We start from the raw sequence: 16,053 nt of genomic DNA, 5'->3' as shown, positions 1-16,053 counted from the left end.
ACACTTAACAGATTAATTATAGCTCATAAATTAAACAGGTCTAACAATTACATGCTCTTTCTTTTAAAGCTTGAAACCACCAAACTGATATAACAACTAGGTCCTCCTCTAAACCAACAAGTTAGAAATTTTGTTTTTGCCACCTTATTTTATGTTTCACGCTTAGAAGGCAGCACAACACAAAAACCGAATTCAGCGTTCCCCTCCTGAGTTGGGACGAAATTGATTTGGTGACAAAGCACTTCGTCATGATGGTCTTTATCTGACAGAATAACAGATGAAAGAGAGATCGTTCTCTTGGCTCTGCACTGCGGAGCCACTATTCCCTGCAAACATATTCGTGGCCATGAATCATTTTGAAACTAGGCGATTATGAAACAATTAATGGTGGTTGATTTACTCTTGACAGAATGGTTGAATAAACAATAAACACTAGAAGAATAATTGTCTATATCAAATAAATATTTTTATGGGTTTAAGTATGCGTGTATTACATATTTTGTTTTTAGATAAATTGCGTATGAAACCTTTCTTGAAGTTTAAACATTTGGTAATTGCATTCACCTCTTACTTTTTGACCTAAATGCAAATATACCCCTAATATTAGATTATTGTAATAAGAAGCATGAGAATGACCAAAATACCCATACAATTATTACTGAGCTTGGTTTCTATGAAAAAATGATACAAGATTTATGAAGAAAAAATAAATGTTTGAAGTTTCAGCTTTACCTTTGAATGACTGATATGAACGATAAATTTGAAAAATAAATCAATTTTAGAAAAGGAGGAAGGGCTTGCAGTTGGTACTGAAGAGAACATACACGATGCCATGTGGCTATGAGGTGCGCTTATGTGAGGAGTAGATCCGGACTCTTCTAATATCAGCAAGGGTCAGAAGCTTCAAGTTTTAGCAATGGGCAAATTTTTTAAATTACCCCTAAGGTTTAAGAAATTGACTAACTACACCCCTATTGTTTCAATATTGTTTTAAAGTTCCCCTACTATTTTTGACAATTGACAAGCTCGTTCTACCCATATGGTGTTAATATTCCATCAAATTCCATATACATGTGACACCATGTGATGTATAATTTTTTTTTCTAAAATGCAATTTTAACTCTCTCTCTCCTTTCCGTTTCTTCTCTCACTCGTTTCAGATTTGTTGAGTATCTCTCAGCTCTACAAGGAACCCAGATCTGCCACCTGCACCTCCACATTTGACTCTTTTACAAATGTTTAAATCTCGAGGGTTTTGATTTTTCTTTCAACAATCTTAGTGGAAGTTTTCTCCCACAAATTTGTACCCCTTCGAGAATAGCCTATGTGTTTGTAAGAAGCAAAGTTTCTCTAGGGGAATGTACTCAAGGAGATTCTATCTTGCCAAAGCTTGGAGCTTATGGATCTCGAAAACAATTCCTAGTAGCAACATGGTTTTTTAAACCGACCCGGTGGCCGAACCGATCAGGGGTCCGGTTATCGGGTTCGACCCGTTCTGACAAAAAAATTTGAAAAATAGTCAAAACCGTTTGAATGGTCAACCGGCCGGTTCAACGATTTATTGACCAAAATCAACAGTTTTGGGGAAAACGGAACTAGTCAGGTGATTGATTCCCGATTTTTCCGGTCTAACCGTCTGGTTCAGTTCGGTTTTGAAAACCATGAATAGCAACACAGGAATCAGAGACATGATTCATCTGTAGTCGCATTAGGATTGCCTGCAACATAGGAATCGGAGATGGGTTCATCTGCCTTCAATGATTTGCAAAGCTCTGAGAGTCTTTAGGGCCTAGTTTAACTATTTCCTTCCTTGCCAGTTGCCAGTCTCGACGCAGCGGCAGAACCGAGACTTCCTTTTTTCCTTTAAGCCAAGCTGTGCCAGGGTGAACTTGGATCAGGTTTCTTGATCTGGGTGTACGTAACGGTGGCAGAGAGTGAATGGAACTTGGATCAATGCTCTGTTGATTCTTGTCTATGATTCATAGAGCAAAACAACTGCAATGAAGTAGAGAATGGATGGAATTATAGGGGAGTTCGGAGGTGGAAATGAAGAAATGATTCTTGGAGTGTGAGGGAGGTTATCATGGTTTTCAAAATCAAACCGGATTGGATGGTCGGACCGAACCTGTCCGGTTCTGTTTTTTCCCAAAACCGTTGATTTTGGTCAACAAACCGCTGAACTGACCGATTAACAATTCAAATGGTTTTGACCGTTTTTCAAATTTTAATTTTTTTAATTTTTTCTGTTAGAACTGGCTGACCATTTGGCCGTTTGACCCGGTAACCAGATCCCTAACTGGTTCGATCACCGAGTCAAATTTAAAAACCATGGAGGTTATGGAGAAGGGGAACAAGCGGCACGGAAGCTATCGTAGAATGCAACGCCCTGTTTGCTTCTTCATACACACACACACAAATTGCTTATATTGAGATGCCTTCAACAGAAGTAGCAACAACTATTCATTCAACCCCAACCTCCCAAACACATACACTCCTCATACGACACAGAGAAGATGCATACAACTTCCGGTGGTTAGAACTTGGACGTTGACACAGAAAATATGCTAGATGTTGTAGTGTTTCCCTCGATCGAGGGAGATAACTTAGGTCTAAGAGTGAACCAATGGCCATTTTGGAGAAGCCAATAACATGGGTGAAAAACTGAGTGACGCCGCCACTAGGTTCGTTGTTCTCATTGGGGAAGATGACAAACCACACTACTTAGTTGTTTGATTTCAACTCAATGTATGAAAGAGGGGAATAATAGGGTGATTGAAAAAACCCATAACTCCGATCCTTGATTGAGGTCAAGCGGAGGGGTGGTGCCGGAGGTACACCATTGCTGGTGGAGAGTGGAGGCAAGAGAGAGTGAGAGAAATAATCCCTTTTGATGTCTTCAGATTGAAAAATATTAGTTTTGTCAATACACCTGTTGGAAAATGGGGCCACTGAAACTTTGGAGGAGAAGCTCTAAGGCGCATCTAAAGACAAACTTTGGAGGAGAAGCTCTAAGGCGCATCTAAAGACACTGTCTTTAGAACGTTATTTGCCCAAACTGAGTTTGCTGTTGAGTTATAGGCAAATCCGTTCGAGAGAGAGAAAGTGGATTTTGAAAATGTGTGTTTGAGAAGTCTGATTCATGCTCCTTAAATAGTTTATGAAGAGGTATGAAGAAAAGGTAGATATTGGTTTAGAGAAAGCACCTTGTTAACTTTGAATTGTGCCTCTTGATCATACCCGATCGAATCGTGACCGTTGATCTCATCAACGACGATCAATGGTTAGCATCACACCAAAACCAAAATTTCCCTTCGCGAGCAAAGTGCGCCTCATTGCACCGCACACACGTGTGCATGCATGCGCACATGTTGCACGGTATCAAACCTCCATACTCTCTTATACTATTTCTAAGGAGTGCAAATCAGCTCCTATAAAATAATGAAAACAAAGCTTATAATTTATCAATGTGGGATAAGTTCAAAACTGGATTTTATAAGAAAAAAGCTAATTTTTCCAAACAAGTGTACATGTGTAATTTCTCATGTAATTGAGCAATTAAATCCATTGAATTTAATTTCTTATGAGATTAAAATCCAATAACACCAGTTAACCGATTTCAGGATAGAATCCTAGAGATCAAAACCTGCAACAACCTCATTGGCATCAATCCTAGACTCCCTTGGAAATTTAAAACTCTTAACTCATTTCAATATTTCATTCAATAACCTCATTAGCGTCATTATTTCGAGCAGCAATATTGGGAGAGACCATAGACTTAGTAGAGTAGTAATCTGCTTCCTAAAATTTATAAAAGAATGATGAATAAAATAATATACTGTCGGTGACGAAGATTTAATCAATTGTTAGAAATAATAAAAGTAATTTAAGAAAATACTGAAAGGGTAGGGTGTAGTTAGTCAATTTCCTAAGCGTTAAGGTAGTTTAAGAAATTTTACGTTTAGCAATTTGCCTAAATTTTTATAGGATCAGGTCAACTCAATCCAGTTCACCCGCCCCAAGCTCGGCCCACTACAGATTTATTATAGTCATTTTGCATTCTATAAGTAAAGAAAATGCTATTATTGAATATCATATCAACTTATTTAAAATTGTAAATCGAGACTCGAGATCTTACCAAAAAAAAAAAAATTGAGACTCGAGAGAGGTTAAACTAGGCTAAGTTCAAGCGCATATTGTAATTGATGAAGGTAGATTTGGCCCTCCAGTGAAATTGTGACACGTGGAACCTCATGACAACTAGGAAAATACCCAGTCAACAAACTTACAAAGTTGGTGACCCACCCGGGCACCAGTCTGGCCGGCCTGGTGCACGGCCTGCGTGAACTGCGCGCGGCCTAGCGCATAGCCTGCGCGAACTGCGTGCGGCCTGCGCGACCTGGCCGACCTGGACCAGCCTAGCGCATGATCCAGCCAAGCCGCCCATAAGGCACCCATCGACAAACCTGGCCTAGACACTGACCCGCCGACTGACACAGGCGCCAGCTTGACGACCTGGTCTAGACACTGACACGCCGACTGACACAGGCGCTAGCTTGACGACCTGGTCTAGACACTGACCCGCCGGCTGACACAGGCGCCGACCTGACGACCTGGCCTAGACACTGACCCGCCGATTGACGCAGGTGCCCCCCTGACAACCCGGCCTAGGCGCCGACCTGGCTGCCTGACACAAGCGCCAACCTGACGACCTCGAGGAGTTCACCACCGTACCCCGGTTCTGACAGGATGCGGGCTTTTCACCCACCTAACCCACGAGGACTCCGGTATATAAAGACCTCACCCCCCAAAGGAGAGGGGGATGAAAAAAGGGAAGTAACCCCTGCTCTCTAGCTCTCTCATATTATCTTCAAAGCTCTCTACAATAAGAGTGCTAACTTAAGCGTCGGAGAGCCCTCGTCGGGAAAATACCCCCGAGACCTCTGATTCAGTTCTCGCAGGTCCTTCAGCTCCCGCCGCGTACAAAGAGGAGGAAAAGATGGAGTTCTCGGAGGTCCCTCAGCTCCCACTACCTACAAAGAGGAGGAAAAGATGGAGTTCTCGCAGGTCCCTCAGCTCCTGCCACTTACAAAGAGGAGGAAAAGATGAAGTTCTCGTAGGTCCCTCAGCTCCCGCGGCCTACAAAGGAAAGAAGACCACCTCATGCTGAGGGCAATCGGATTGCGCCGCACCAGGGAGCTCCAGCATTCTCTAAGTCACCGGCTGCCTAGTAGGCAGTTCGCCACCAGGCAGTTCGCCACCAGGCAGTTTGCCACCGAGCAGCTCGCCACCAGGCAGTTCGCCACCGGGCAGTTCACCACCAGGTAGTTCGCCACCAGGCAGTTCGCCACCAGGCAGTTCGCCACCAGGGAGCTCGCCACCAAGTAGTTCGCCACCAGACAGTTCGCCATCGGGCAGTTCGCCACCAGGCAGTTCACCACCAAGTAGCTCATCACTAAGGCACGCCACCACCGGGTCAAATAACGAGGTACTTAGCCAAAAAATTTTACATCACAAAACATTGGTACATGGCCGAAAACGGTTACATCAGTAATCATTATTAATGTATAAAGCTGTATACACTAATGTAGAATTAGTGGCATAGTAAGCAAGCTCTTTACCTATAGGATGGCTTTCAGGTCGCCAATGATCCAGGTTCGCATGCCGGAACTCGGGATGGCGCAGGTCGACGGCATCCTCCAGTCTACCATGTGCGTTGATACGATTGACCGATGGTTGCATACCGTTTACTTGAATGAACGTCGAGGATGGTGGCAGAAACTGCGCAATGTGTTCTCTTTGATAATAATCCCTGCACGCAAAGTGTAATTTATAGTTCAAAATAAATAAATACAGAGCTCAATCTGCAATTTTTTTCATGATAATTAACTAAACACCTTTCAGGAAGAAGGCCAATTGATGAATCCAAAGAGTTTATCCTCTGGAAGTGTGGTGGAAATCGATCAAAGACACGGTTTGAGTTTCCTGTAACAAACCCGTTTACGTTCGAACTCTGAGGTGGCAGAAACACCTGATTGTTAGACATAAACAAGCAAAATTAATACACAATTAATAATATTGTTTTGATTCAATTAATTAAAACAACACAACACAAGAAGCATAAATGTAGAAAGAAAAAAAATTATATCTACGTACCTGAGTAGAGCTTGGCTGGACATTAGTTGAAAAACAATTTCCTTTCAGGGCAAGCTGTTGGTTCGCAAATGGAAATTTTCATGAGTTCATCCGATTAAAGAAGCGAATAAGTTAAAGAAACACGACTGAACCAGTATATGATACCTTCCTCTCTCGCACACGTCTCAAAGCCTCTTCTAAGATATACTCCTGGAGAACAGCTTCACGTAATGTGGTGATCGGAAGAGCATCTCCTTCAAAGCTCCTATGATAGCAGGTAGCTAGGGTGTTCAGATATCAATTGATCGCTTCTTAATTTCTTCCAGACATAGGGTTTCTTTTGGAGACTGAGGTGGAACTATTTAATTACAGACTGGGATAATAGATTAGTCCTACCTCAATTGCGTTTCGGCGTCCTTCAAACGAAACTGCCATCTACCCTTTTCATTTTGAAGATCCTGTAATCCAGATGAAGTAGTTCTGTATGAATTATTAATTAAAAGAAGCTTGATGAAGAGGTGACTTGATAAAACCCAAGGTTCACATTCAAATCAACGTACCTCAATTTGACAATTGATGCTCCTTGTGTTGCGGCTAACTCGACTAGTATTCAACAAACAGAGATGAAGGAGAAATTAAAAAAAAAACAAGAATAGACGGAAAGAAAAAAAAAAATGAACTCATGAAGGAATATATTGAGTAAAGGAGAAATAAAATCCACACCATGTTGCTCGGGTAGCTAGATCATATTCACTCTTCATTCTGTCAAGATCTCTTTGGAGAAACTGTGATTGTTTAAACCAAAAATACATCAACACCAAGAAAGAAGAAGAAGAAGAAGAAAGTTAGCAAGTATGTTGTAGAAGGTATTTACCTCTTGGTTATGTAGGCTTTGTAATTATATATTATGGCATCCGGCAAAAGCAAAGAATCAGATCGATCCATGTCAAGGGACAAAAGAAAAAACCATCAACACATCAAGTAAGTAATAAATAACCTGTTAGAAACCTACAAAAGCAGTAGAGATGAGAGATGGAAAGCTCACCGTCCTCTCTCATGCTCTGGAAGATTTATGTATCGGGACAGAACGTCTTCGATCCTGAGCAAACAAAAAACCGAGTAAAATTTTAAAATAAACTATCTAGATACATATTAAATATTATCATATAAAAAAAAGAACAGAGAATGGATTGAGTCCAAAGGACACAATGGAAACCTTTTTTTCCCGGAGAAGAGGTTGACTTTTCCGGAGGGGGAAAAGACGATGAGAGCAATATCAACATCACAGAGAACAGAAAGTTCATAAGCTTTCTTAACGAGCCCATTTCTCCTCTTGGAGAAAGTGACCTGCCTGCTCGTTGGGTTCTCGATTTTCTTAATTTGAAGCTTTACTCTGCCCATATTCTCTATATTTGAATTCTCTTGTTTTTTCTATTGGGAAAACCCGCGATCTTCTAAGAGGACGGTTAAGGAAACACAAGCAAATTGAACAGAGGAAGATGGAGCATTGGAGCTCTCTCTCTCTTTCTCTCTCTCTTTCTCTCTCTCACACACACAGCTGACAATAAGTGTATAAACCGTATGAGTGAAAACTATTCTTAGAAAACTACTAAAAATTAGAAGAGATGAAGGACAAAAACCAACTAAAAAAAGAAAAATAAGATGAATGAAGAAGGAAGAGGAAGACGAATCAAGTATGAAGGAGATTTGTTTTATCAGGCAATTCTTTTGCAAATGACGACGACCGAGTTGGAGAAAGCTTGAGAGATATGACGGTATATGGTTAGGGTTTTAAAGCTTCCTTTTTAAGCCCGACTTATTCGCGTTCTCTCTCTCTCGTGAAAATTTGCTGGTGTAATTATTTACCTCATTCATTGTGTAATCTTTCTTCCTTTTCGGACCAGAACTAGGTCCCGGTCTATCATTGTTAGTTCTCTCTCTTCTCTCTCTCAAAATCTCATGAGATTCTAAATCAAATAACGCCTTTCAATTACCCCCAGGTTTCTGTCGACGAGGAGAATTGCTTGCAACGTGGTTAGAGTTTGTTGTTCTTTTTTTTAAGAGCAATTTGAATTTTGAGCACATGCCATTTTTGATATTTCACTGGCACATCCCGGGTGAAAAAAAAAAAAACAAATCAAATTAGTATTAATTGCTTGTAAGTTTTTATATATATTAGTTTTGCACTCATTAACAAATCAGGGTAATGGGTGTGAGAAAAGAAATTGCATTGAAGAAAAGAAGAAATAATTAAATTAAAAACAGAATAATTGTTCCATTTAAGTCCACATCAAAAAAGGTAGAGGAACCATGACCATCACATCCAAAGCCAGTTAATAAGAATAATGATAAATAAATAAATAAAAGATATATTATGTAAATATTATATATTTTTTAGATTTAAAAGATTTTATGTTTTTTAAATGTTTTAATTTGAATAAGGAAAAAAGTATAAATAAGAATTGATTTTAGAATTGAATGACCAATGGAATTCTTTACCATTTTTTCTTCTTTTTTATTTTTTTGCTATTTTCTTATGATATTTTAATTCTTATGATAAGTGTTAGACAATCCTTGTACAAATATTGTATGTTTACACATGAAATAAATAAAAAAAAATGTCTAGCCTAGAATCTCGGTCTGGCCCAAAAACTTTTGGGATCGGGCATAGGTTTCCTGTTTAGGCCTGGGCTCGCAACCTTTAGGGTTGGACTTGGCCCAATACGTTAAGGTTGATCTTGCACGTGCCATTATACTAGCTATGATGAAGACTTTAATCAATTTTAAAATATAATTTTGAGGTATAACCGTATAAGTGATATTTTATTACCATGGGTAATTTGGTAAAAAGAACCATTTTGTCTTAATTCCATCTAGCAAACCCGTATTACTTTTCTTTGGTCCTTTTTTTTGTTCTTTTGAACAAACGCAATATAATTTTGGGTAGGGGTGGATTTGAGCCAAGATGAGCCAAATAGTATCAGGTTCAAGCTTGAGCTCGGTTTGAGCCAGAACCTTGGGTTCGAGCTCGGCGCGGTTTAGCTGGTTTTATATTTTATAAAAATAAAAAATTATATATATATATATATATATATATTATTTTATATTTAAAAATTAAGAAATATAATAATTAATAATTATAATATTTTTATTATATATATTAATAATCAAGTCATTGAATTGGGCTCGAGCTCGACTGAAACTGAGCTGAACCACAAATAGCTTGTTGCCACCCCTAGTTTTAAACCTCCCCTGACATTTCTGAAATGTACTTAAACCTCCCCTCACCTTTAAAAGTTGCAAACACCTCTCCTCACTTTTGGTGTTAAAGTTGCTTACTGACCCCTTCTATTAGTTGCATGTTAAAAAACTTAATAGAAATAGATATTTATTGCTCAATTTTTTTTTAAAATACCCAAAATACCCATGAATCATGTTTGGGTAAAATACTTAAAACCGCCCTTAACGTTTCTGATAAGTACTTAAACCTCCCCTCACCTTTAAACATTGCAAAGACATCCCTTTACGAGTAGAACCAGGTATTAAACAAACAGTGAAGTTGCCTATATAAACAATAACAAAACAAGGTATGATCTGTTCTAGACTCAAGTACAGTTTATATATACTTTTTACTCGTCTTGTTTGCTATATAAATAATAATAGATCAAGAAAAATCAAGAATAAAAAAAAACACAAAAAACTTAGGCTAATAATGTATTCAACGTATGAAAAAAAAGCTACATCTAAAAACAAAAAAAAAAAAAATCAAAGTAAACTCAAAAAATTGTGTGAAATCACCTTCAAAAGTAGGTATTCTTTGTTTGCACAGAGGTTTTTTTGTAGAAAATCCTTGAGAACATTGAATTGGATGGCAGAACTGGAAAAGAGGAACTAAGTGAGAATTATTTCAAGTGATGGCAGAATAGTCCTAGAAGGGTAAATTTGGTAATATGAAATTTTAACTTTTCTGGTAAACATATAAAGGTAGTCACTAGTTTGGGAATTTTTCATCTCCATCCACTAGAATTAACGGAAGGGGTCAATAAGCAACTTTTAAACCAAAAGTGAGGATATGTCTTTGCAACTTTTAAAGGTGAGGGTTAGGGGTGTTCACGGGTCGGGTTGGGTTGGTTTCTTGGGAATTTTCCAACCGACCCGACCTGGTCGGGTTAGCTAAAGTGGGAACCGAAACCAATCCACTGACAGGCCAAACCGACCTGGTCGGTTTGAGTCGAGTTGGGTTGGTTTTGGTTTTGCTCCTGTACAAAACTAAATAAAATCTGAATTAATTGATAAGTTGATATTCAAGAGTCCAAGATAAATCTAAATTTAATTCAGGTAAAGAATAAAATCAATAAATTCTTCATGTAAAAACAAGTGTCAATAATGTGCCTTCTAGAGTAAAAAACTAGGTAAATCTAGGTAGGTAAATCAATAAAATAAAAATTTAGAAACCTTATAAATTCTAATCTAGGTAAAAAACTAAAAAAGGACACCTAATTGAATTCTAATTGTAATTGCCTAATGGGCCTTTTAGAGTTCTAGTTCTAGTAGAATTATAAAAGTAGAAAACTAGTAGGAATTAGGAAACTACTCAAACTAGGAAGTAGGAACTACCAAACTAGTAGAATACTAATTCAGTTCGGGTCGGGTCGGTTTCGGTTTTCACGCAAGAAAACCGAAACCGACCCGAGATTTTGGTTTATGTATGTGCCCAACCCGAAACCGACCGATACGGATGAAAACCCAGCCGACTCGGGTTGAGTCAATCCGGGTTGGTCGGTTTGATCGAGTTGGGCATTCTTATGAACCTTAGTGAGGGGAGGTTTAAGTACATTTCAAAAACGTCAAGGGAAGTATAAGTATTTTACCCTATAGCTTTTAATAGTTAAAGCATAGTTTTAGAACCACGATGGTTGGACAGTTCGGCCTGAAAATCATTCAGGCAATTGATTATTTGATTTAATTTCACTTCTGAACCGTTCTTCTGTCACTTGTTGATCTGGGTTATCTAATTAACCATTGACAGTTTTTTTTCTATTTTTTATTTTTTAAAATTGTAATAAATCATTCATTCGGGCTGAAAATTTGAACCACTGACCCGAAAAACAGTGGGCAGCTCCAATTTTGGATCGGTTTTTAAAAGATTGAGTCGAAGGGAATTTGAGATATTCCCGTGTGCTCATGACATAGGCAGCGGCAAGTGGTTAGCAAATTAAAACTCGCCAAAGTATGGTTCTCTTTTTATTTGACTTTAAAATCGTTTAGACAATCAATTTTATTTCACCCTTAACCTGGTCCTTGGCCAAAGATTATTGGCTTGTTCAAAGACCCATCGATCTGGGTGGTCAAATTGTTAATCTATTTGACTGAGATAATAATTTTATCATTTTATATTTTAAGTATTTTTAACTTTTTTATTATTATTTTTAAATTAAAATGAGTCATCTGTTCGAACCGAACGATTAAACTACTGACAAAAAAACCAATGACTAAAGCGGTTCGAGTTGCGGGTCGGTTTTTAAAAATTTGTTTTTCCCTATTACGATTTCCTAATAACGGCAAGGTAGAACGGCGGATCACCTACCGTTCAGAAAAATATCCTCCACTTACCCGCCAAACTCGAAAAAACAGTTAGTTGAAACCGAAGTGGAGTACCTTCTCTCATCCACTGGTCTTCCTTACCTGTCATGCCCTCCTTAGACCATCGTCTCTCACTCTCTCTGTCCAAGTGCATTTTCTTTCCACTCATTTCTTGGTCTCTGTGGCGATGAGCAGACCAGCTTTCCCATCTCCAAGCTATTCGTACAGTGGGCATGAATCTTATTCCCGATGGATCGTTCCAGTAACTTTATGGTTATGTGGCATGTAATCTTTATAATTTTTCTCTGCAGCATTCATTAATTAATCGTTTCTGAAACAAGACGTGCTCATGTTTCTTGCAGTTTCGTTGAGTTTGCGGTATGGGTATTACGGGAACTGCCATTTGACGTTGGGACCAAATTCGTCGCGGTTGTTGAAGGCAAGTTCTATCTTTGTAGACGAGATTCAGATTAGAGATGATGTAAAGAAAGGGGTTTTTCTTTATGGGTTCCGGGAAAAGCCAGAATTGAGCTTGGAAACTAACTGGAACGTCTCAAATTATGTCATTATTGGATCATACCGTAAACAGGTATTATTCTTCTTTCGTAATATTCAACATCTTCTCTGTTTTCTATTTTATTTTCAATTTTATTCTTCCATCTTCTCTCTTTTTTTTTTATTTCCCCTATTTTGTAAGATGATCTAAAGAATTGTGGAGTTGAACTATTCTTGTTTTAGGAATTCGCATTGTGGTTGAACGAGGGATCAAGGATCAGTTTGAGATGGGAAGTTCAGAGTAGTAATTTTAGTGATAGTGACCTCATAATTCTTGTAATTAAAGGTATTGTCATTTATATTAGATTTCTGGGTTTTCCTTAATCTCACGAAATCATTAATTATGTTTGACTCTTCCATAGGAGAGCGGAGTTTCAAAACATTGGTTCCATGTTCCACAAATTCCTCCCATACCCTCGTTCTCAGCAGTCCAACAAAAGGTAACACATTCCAGAATCTATTCATTCAAGGAGAGCATTTTATTAGCTAAGAGAAAGTAAATTAAGCTGAGTTTTTCTTTTCTTCTTCTTCTTTTTTTCTTTAGTACCAAAAAGTTGTCAAGTTCTAATTCAAGGAATTTCTTCACGATTTACAATAGACCCATGCTTAAATTTTAGTTGAACTCTTCAAATGATAGCAACAACAAGAGAGAAGAAACTGTGTATGTTCTGTAATCCTATTTAGTTTCTTCTGAATCGAATGCCAGGCAAGGGAGAGGTTGGATTCATTATTGAGGAAGCTGACAGTTACTATGTAAAAGTAGTGAATACGAGTCCCAAAAGCATTACAACGGCATTGAGCATCAATGTCTGGTCAAAGATGTATGACACAAGCAAAGCAGCAAGCAATTGTTCAACAATAAATGGGTCGTGCCAAATCAAACTTCTCTTCCCCAGAACTCATTTTGTCGTTCTAACAACTCCCAATCATGTAATAACTCAATCCTTTCTCATTCACTTTATTATTTCGGTTTCCAAACCAGAATTAAGCTTCCTAACTGCTTGTGCATAAATAATCACAGGGTGTTCTTGATGGATGGTATATTGAGCTCTCCTTCATTGCTCGCCTGATTGCTTATATTGCAATTTTAGGTATTACACAGTTTCAGATATAAACTCGACTCTTTGTCTGCTCTTTGAAAGCTTCCAGGGACTTGATGAAATGGGCTTTGTCTCTTTGCTGCAGGATTTATTGTGGTTATCATTTCACTGATTTTGAAATATCTAGGAGCCTGTGAAGGCCAGACAATGGTGGAGAGAGAAACAGAGGAAGTAACAGAGAATGAGACCAGTCCATTATTGCCAGAGAAGAGAATTCAATTTTCTTATGGGACGGGTGAAGAAGAAGAAGATCCTGAGTCAAGAATGTGTGGCTCTTCAGAGGACTTGTATGATGGAAAGATATGTGTGATTTGCTATGACGAACAACGGAACTGTTTCTTTGTTCCTTGCGGTCACTGTGCCACCTGCTATACATGCGCCCAAAGGTAATATGCAAAGAGTTGGAATTTGTTACATCAAGCTCATTCTTCAGTCCATTTAGTTAGCTCACAAGGATGCATTTTGCAGGATTGTGGATGAAGAAAACAAGGTATGCCCCATATGTCGAAGGCTCATTCACAAAGTAAGAAGATTGTTCAGTGCTTAAGAGGAGATAATTGTTTCTCTCTCCATAGAGGTTTTGCTTCTTGTTTCTCTTGGTGAGAGAATGAATGGGTTGCCCCCATTCAGGGTTTAATACCTGAGCAAGAGATTGATGGCTTTGTAATTGAGTTAGAGATTTTAGTAACTTGTGCGTGTAACGTAATTAGGACAATAGATTTCTGTTTACTCATGGGGTCATGAAGACGGCCCTTATTCCTCAATCACTTTTCCAATAATTGAGAGTAATTAAGCTGTATTGGCTTAGGATTTGGGGTCGGCTCCATGCCCAGACGGGAACATCTATATGCTTCCTTCCACGGTTCCACTCCATCCGTTCTTGTTCCGTTCTCATTTTTCTGGCTACTACTGTGTGTCGTGTGATGGAATGATGAGAGCCAAGGTGGTTGTTTGAATCGAGTTGCTTTTATTTTTCACGATTTCAGTTGTACAAGTATCCGAAATAGAATTCTCTGATGCTTAAGTTATATACGTGAGCAAAAGATTGCAACACTAAGCAAGGGAGGCTAGGTTGGTGATGAAAGCAAAGAATGAAGTGAAGGCAAAATTAGAGCTAAAATGAACATACCTGGAGTGCGATTCACCTAGTTATGGTGAAAGTTAGATAACCATTTTGTCGTCTTAACCTGTCAACACCTGTTGTGGATTCTAGGTTAGTGTGGAATTGGGCATAGTAACCCGATTTTCAGTTCATCTTGCATCACTAGTTCTGTTCATGGTTTTTAAAATTGGACCAGATCAGATGGTCAGACCGAAAAACCTGGAACTGGTTAGGTTCTGGTTAGGTGACCGGTTCTGGTTTTCCTCCAAATGGGACTTTGCCAAAAAAACATTGATTTGGCTAGTAAACTGCTGACCTGGTCAGTTGAACCATTCACACTGTTCAACGGTTTTGACTATTTTTTATTTTTTTGTTAGAACGGGTCATCTATTCGGTTCGAACGGTTGGACCATTCAACCTGGGAACTGGACCCCTGATCGGTTCATTGTCCGGGTTAATCTTAAGAACCTTGGTTATACTTACTAAAAATGACCCACTTGGAGGTATCAATTTCATGGCACACTCAACGGATTAATTGCATTGTCCTACTTATTTAAAGTTTGAGAACTGGTCAAGGATGTTGTGCCGTCACTGCTTCTAGCTATTGGCTTTACCGATAGAGCTTGCATCAGCTCCAGCTATCTTGAGGGCATAACGCGACATCTTGGGCTTGGGGCGCCGCTGTAATCTGCAACAGTTCGCTCCCCGAGTCAAGTAGCAGACCAGTTCTCGTTGTTCCTCAAACAACTAGGGGGCATTACCAACCCCCATTTGCTTCTCTCTTGACAAATTTAAGCACTCTTTGAATCTCTTTTCAAAGTCATTTTCATCTTTGTCTCATGGTACTTGTTCCCTATTGATTTCCTGTCAGTATTTAGCACTTGATGGAATTTACTGCTCTATTAGAACTGCATTCTTAAAGAACCCGACTTGCCAACAACACCTCGTGGTGCGATAGGGTGCTCACCCTCTCTAGTGCCCAAGGGGTTTCCTCACAACTACATACCGCCGTGTATTGGGAAACATCTCCTGTGAATAGTAACATACCAGTATGAGAGATGTTCTCATTGTGTGGTTGGAAAAAGTTGTGACGCTAGTGTGAGTAGCAGATCCAGATTCTCTTAGAAGCCATTTAATATGAGAGATTCTTGAAAGTTGCTATCTGCGCAACAAACTTCAATTAAAAAAAAGCACCAAGTATGTAGTTGAAATCTCCTACCAAAATAACACGTTCCAACGCACATCCAAAATGATCTTACACTGCACATCTGAGACTAGGACCCATCATAAAAATGAGATACTATATATGAGATGTTCAATGTTAAATGATGTTGAAAAGTATTTTATTGATAGGAGATTCGGAAAAGAAGCAGCTCTTGATTAGTGTCCCTATACTTTTGTGTTGTATGGGAAAGACCATTTAGACATTCAAAGATTAATTTAAGAAATTAGCGGAGGTGTAAGTTGAGGCCATGTTTGGTTCAACTCTCTTTCTTTTTCATTCTTATTCAAGATGAAATTTTAAAATGGATAAGAATGGGTAAAATGAGTATAATGAGAAAATATTGCTATGAACCAAAT

The 16,053-nt window shown here is 38.7% G+C and overlaps 2 protein-coding genes across 2 annotated transcripts; one reads left to right on the top strand and one right to left on the bottom strand.

Annotated features, from left to right (window-relative positions):
- Positions 1–5: 5 nt before the first annotated feature.
- Positions 6–7,666, bottom strand: LOC148850211 (agamous-like MADS-box protein AGL104). Its single transcript, XM_088947451.1, has 11 exons — positions 7,349–7,666; positions 7,178–7,231; positions 7,007–7,022; positions 6,856–6,917; positions 6,693–6,735; positions 6,529–6,590; positions 6,298–6,397; positions 6,154–6,207; positions 5,895–6,028; positions 5,619–5,809; positions 6–326 (listed from the first exon to the last, which is right to left on the bottom strand). Exons 1-11 carry the CDS (start codon positions 7,531–7,533, stop codon positions 259–261), a joined length of 969 nt encoding a protein of 322 aa, XP_088803577.1. The 5' UTR covers positions 7,534–7,666; the 3' UTR covers positions 6–258.
- Positions 7,667–11,826: 4,160 nt separating this feature from the next.
- On the top strand, positions 11,827–14,177 carry LOC148850210 (E3 ubiquitin-protein ligase APD2-like). Its single transcript, XM_088947404.1, has 8 exons — positions 11,827–11,996; positions 12,078–12,304; positions 12,454–12,556; positions 12,633–12,710; positions 12,977–13,200; positions 13,292–13,361; positions 13,456–13,756; positions 13,839–14,177. Exons 1-8 carry the CDS (start codon positions 11,903–11,905, stop codon positions 13,915–13,917), a joined length of 1,176 nt encoding a protein of 391 aa, XP_088803530.1. The 5' UTR covers positions 11,827–11,902; the 3' UTR covers positions 13,918–14,177.
- Positions 14,178–16,053: the final 1,876 nt, after the last annotated feature.

Source organism: Nelumbo lutea, chromosome 5 (genome assembly GCF_056320005.1).
Source record: "Nelumbo lutea isolate HS-2025 chromosome 5, American lotus-T2T, whole genome shotgun sequence".
Lineage (NCBI taxonomy): Eukaryota > Viridiplantae > Streptophyta > Magnoliopsida > Proteales > Nelumbonaceae > Nelumbo > Nelumbo lutea.
This window is presented reverse-complemented; position numbering and strand designations above follow the sequence as displayed.

What these genes read in the sequence shown, in the direction of transcription:
- LOC148850211 (XM_088947451.1), bottom strand. Translation starts at nt 7,533, where the DNA reads ATGGGCAGAGTAAAGCTTCAAATTAAGAAAATCGAGAACCCAACGAGC. An exon ending in GACGTGTGCGAGAGAGGAAG is followed by an intron (nt 6,208 to 6,297) that starts GTATCATATACT and finishes GCGAACCAACAG; the next exon opens with CTTGCCCTGAAAGGAAATTG. An exon ending in TCCAGCCAAGCTCTACTCAG is followed by an intron (nt 6,029 to 6,153) that starts GTACGTAGATAT and finishes TCTAACAATCAG; the next exon opens with GTGTTTCTGCCACCTCAGAG.
- LOC148850210 (XM_088947404.1), top strand. Translation starts at nt 11,903, where the DNA reads ATGAGCAGACCAGCTTTCCCATCTCCAAGCTATTCGTACAGTGGGCAT. An exon ending in AGTAACTTTATGGTTATGTG is followed by an intron (nt 11,997 to 12,077) that starts GCATGTAATCTT and finishes TGTTTCTTGCAG; the next exon opens with TTTCGTTGAGTTTGCGGTAT. An exon ending in TCTCAGCAGTCCAACAAAAG is followed by an intron (nt 12,711 to 12,976) that starts GTAACACATTCC and finishes ATCGAATGCCAG; the next exon opens with GCAAGGGAGAGGTTGGATTC.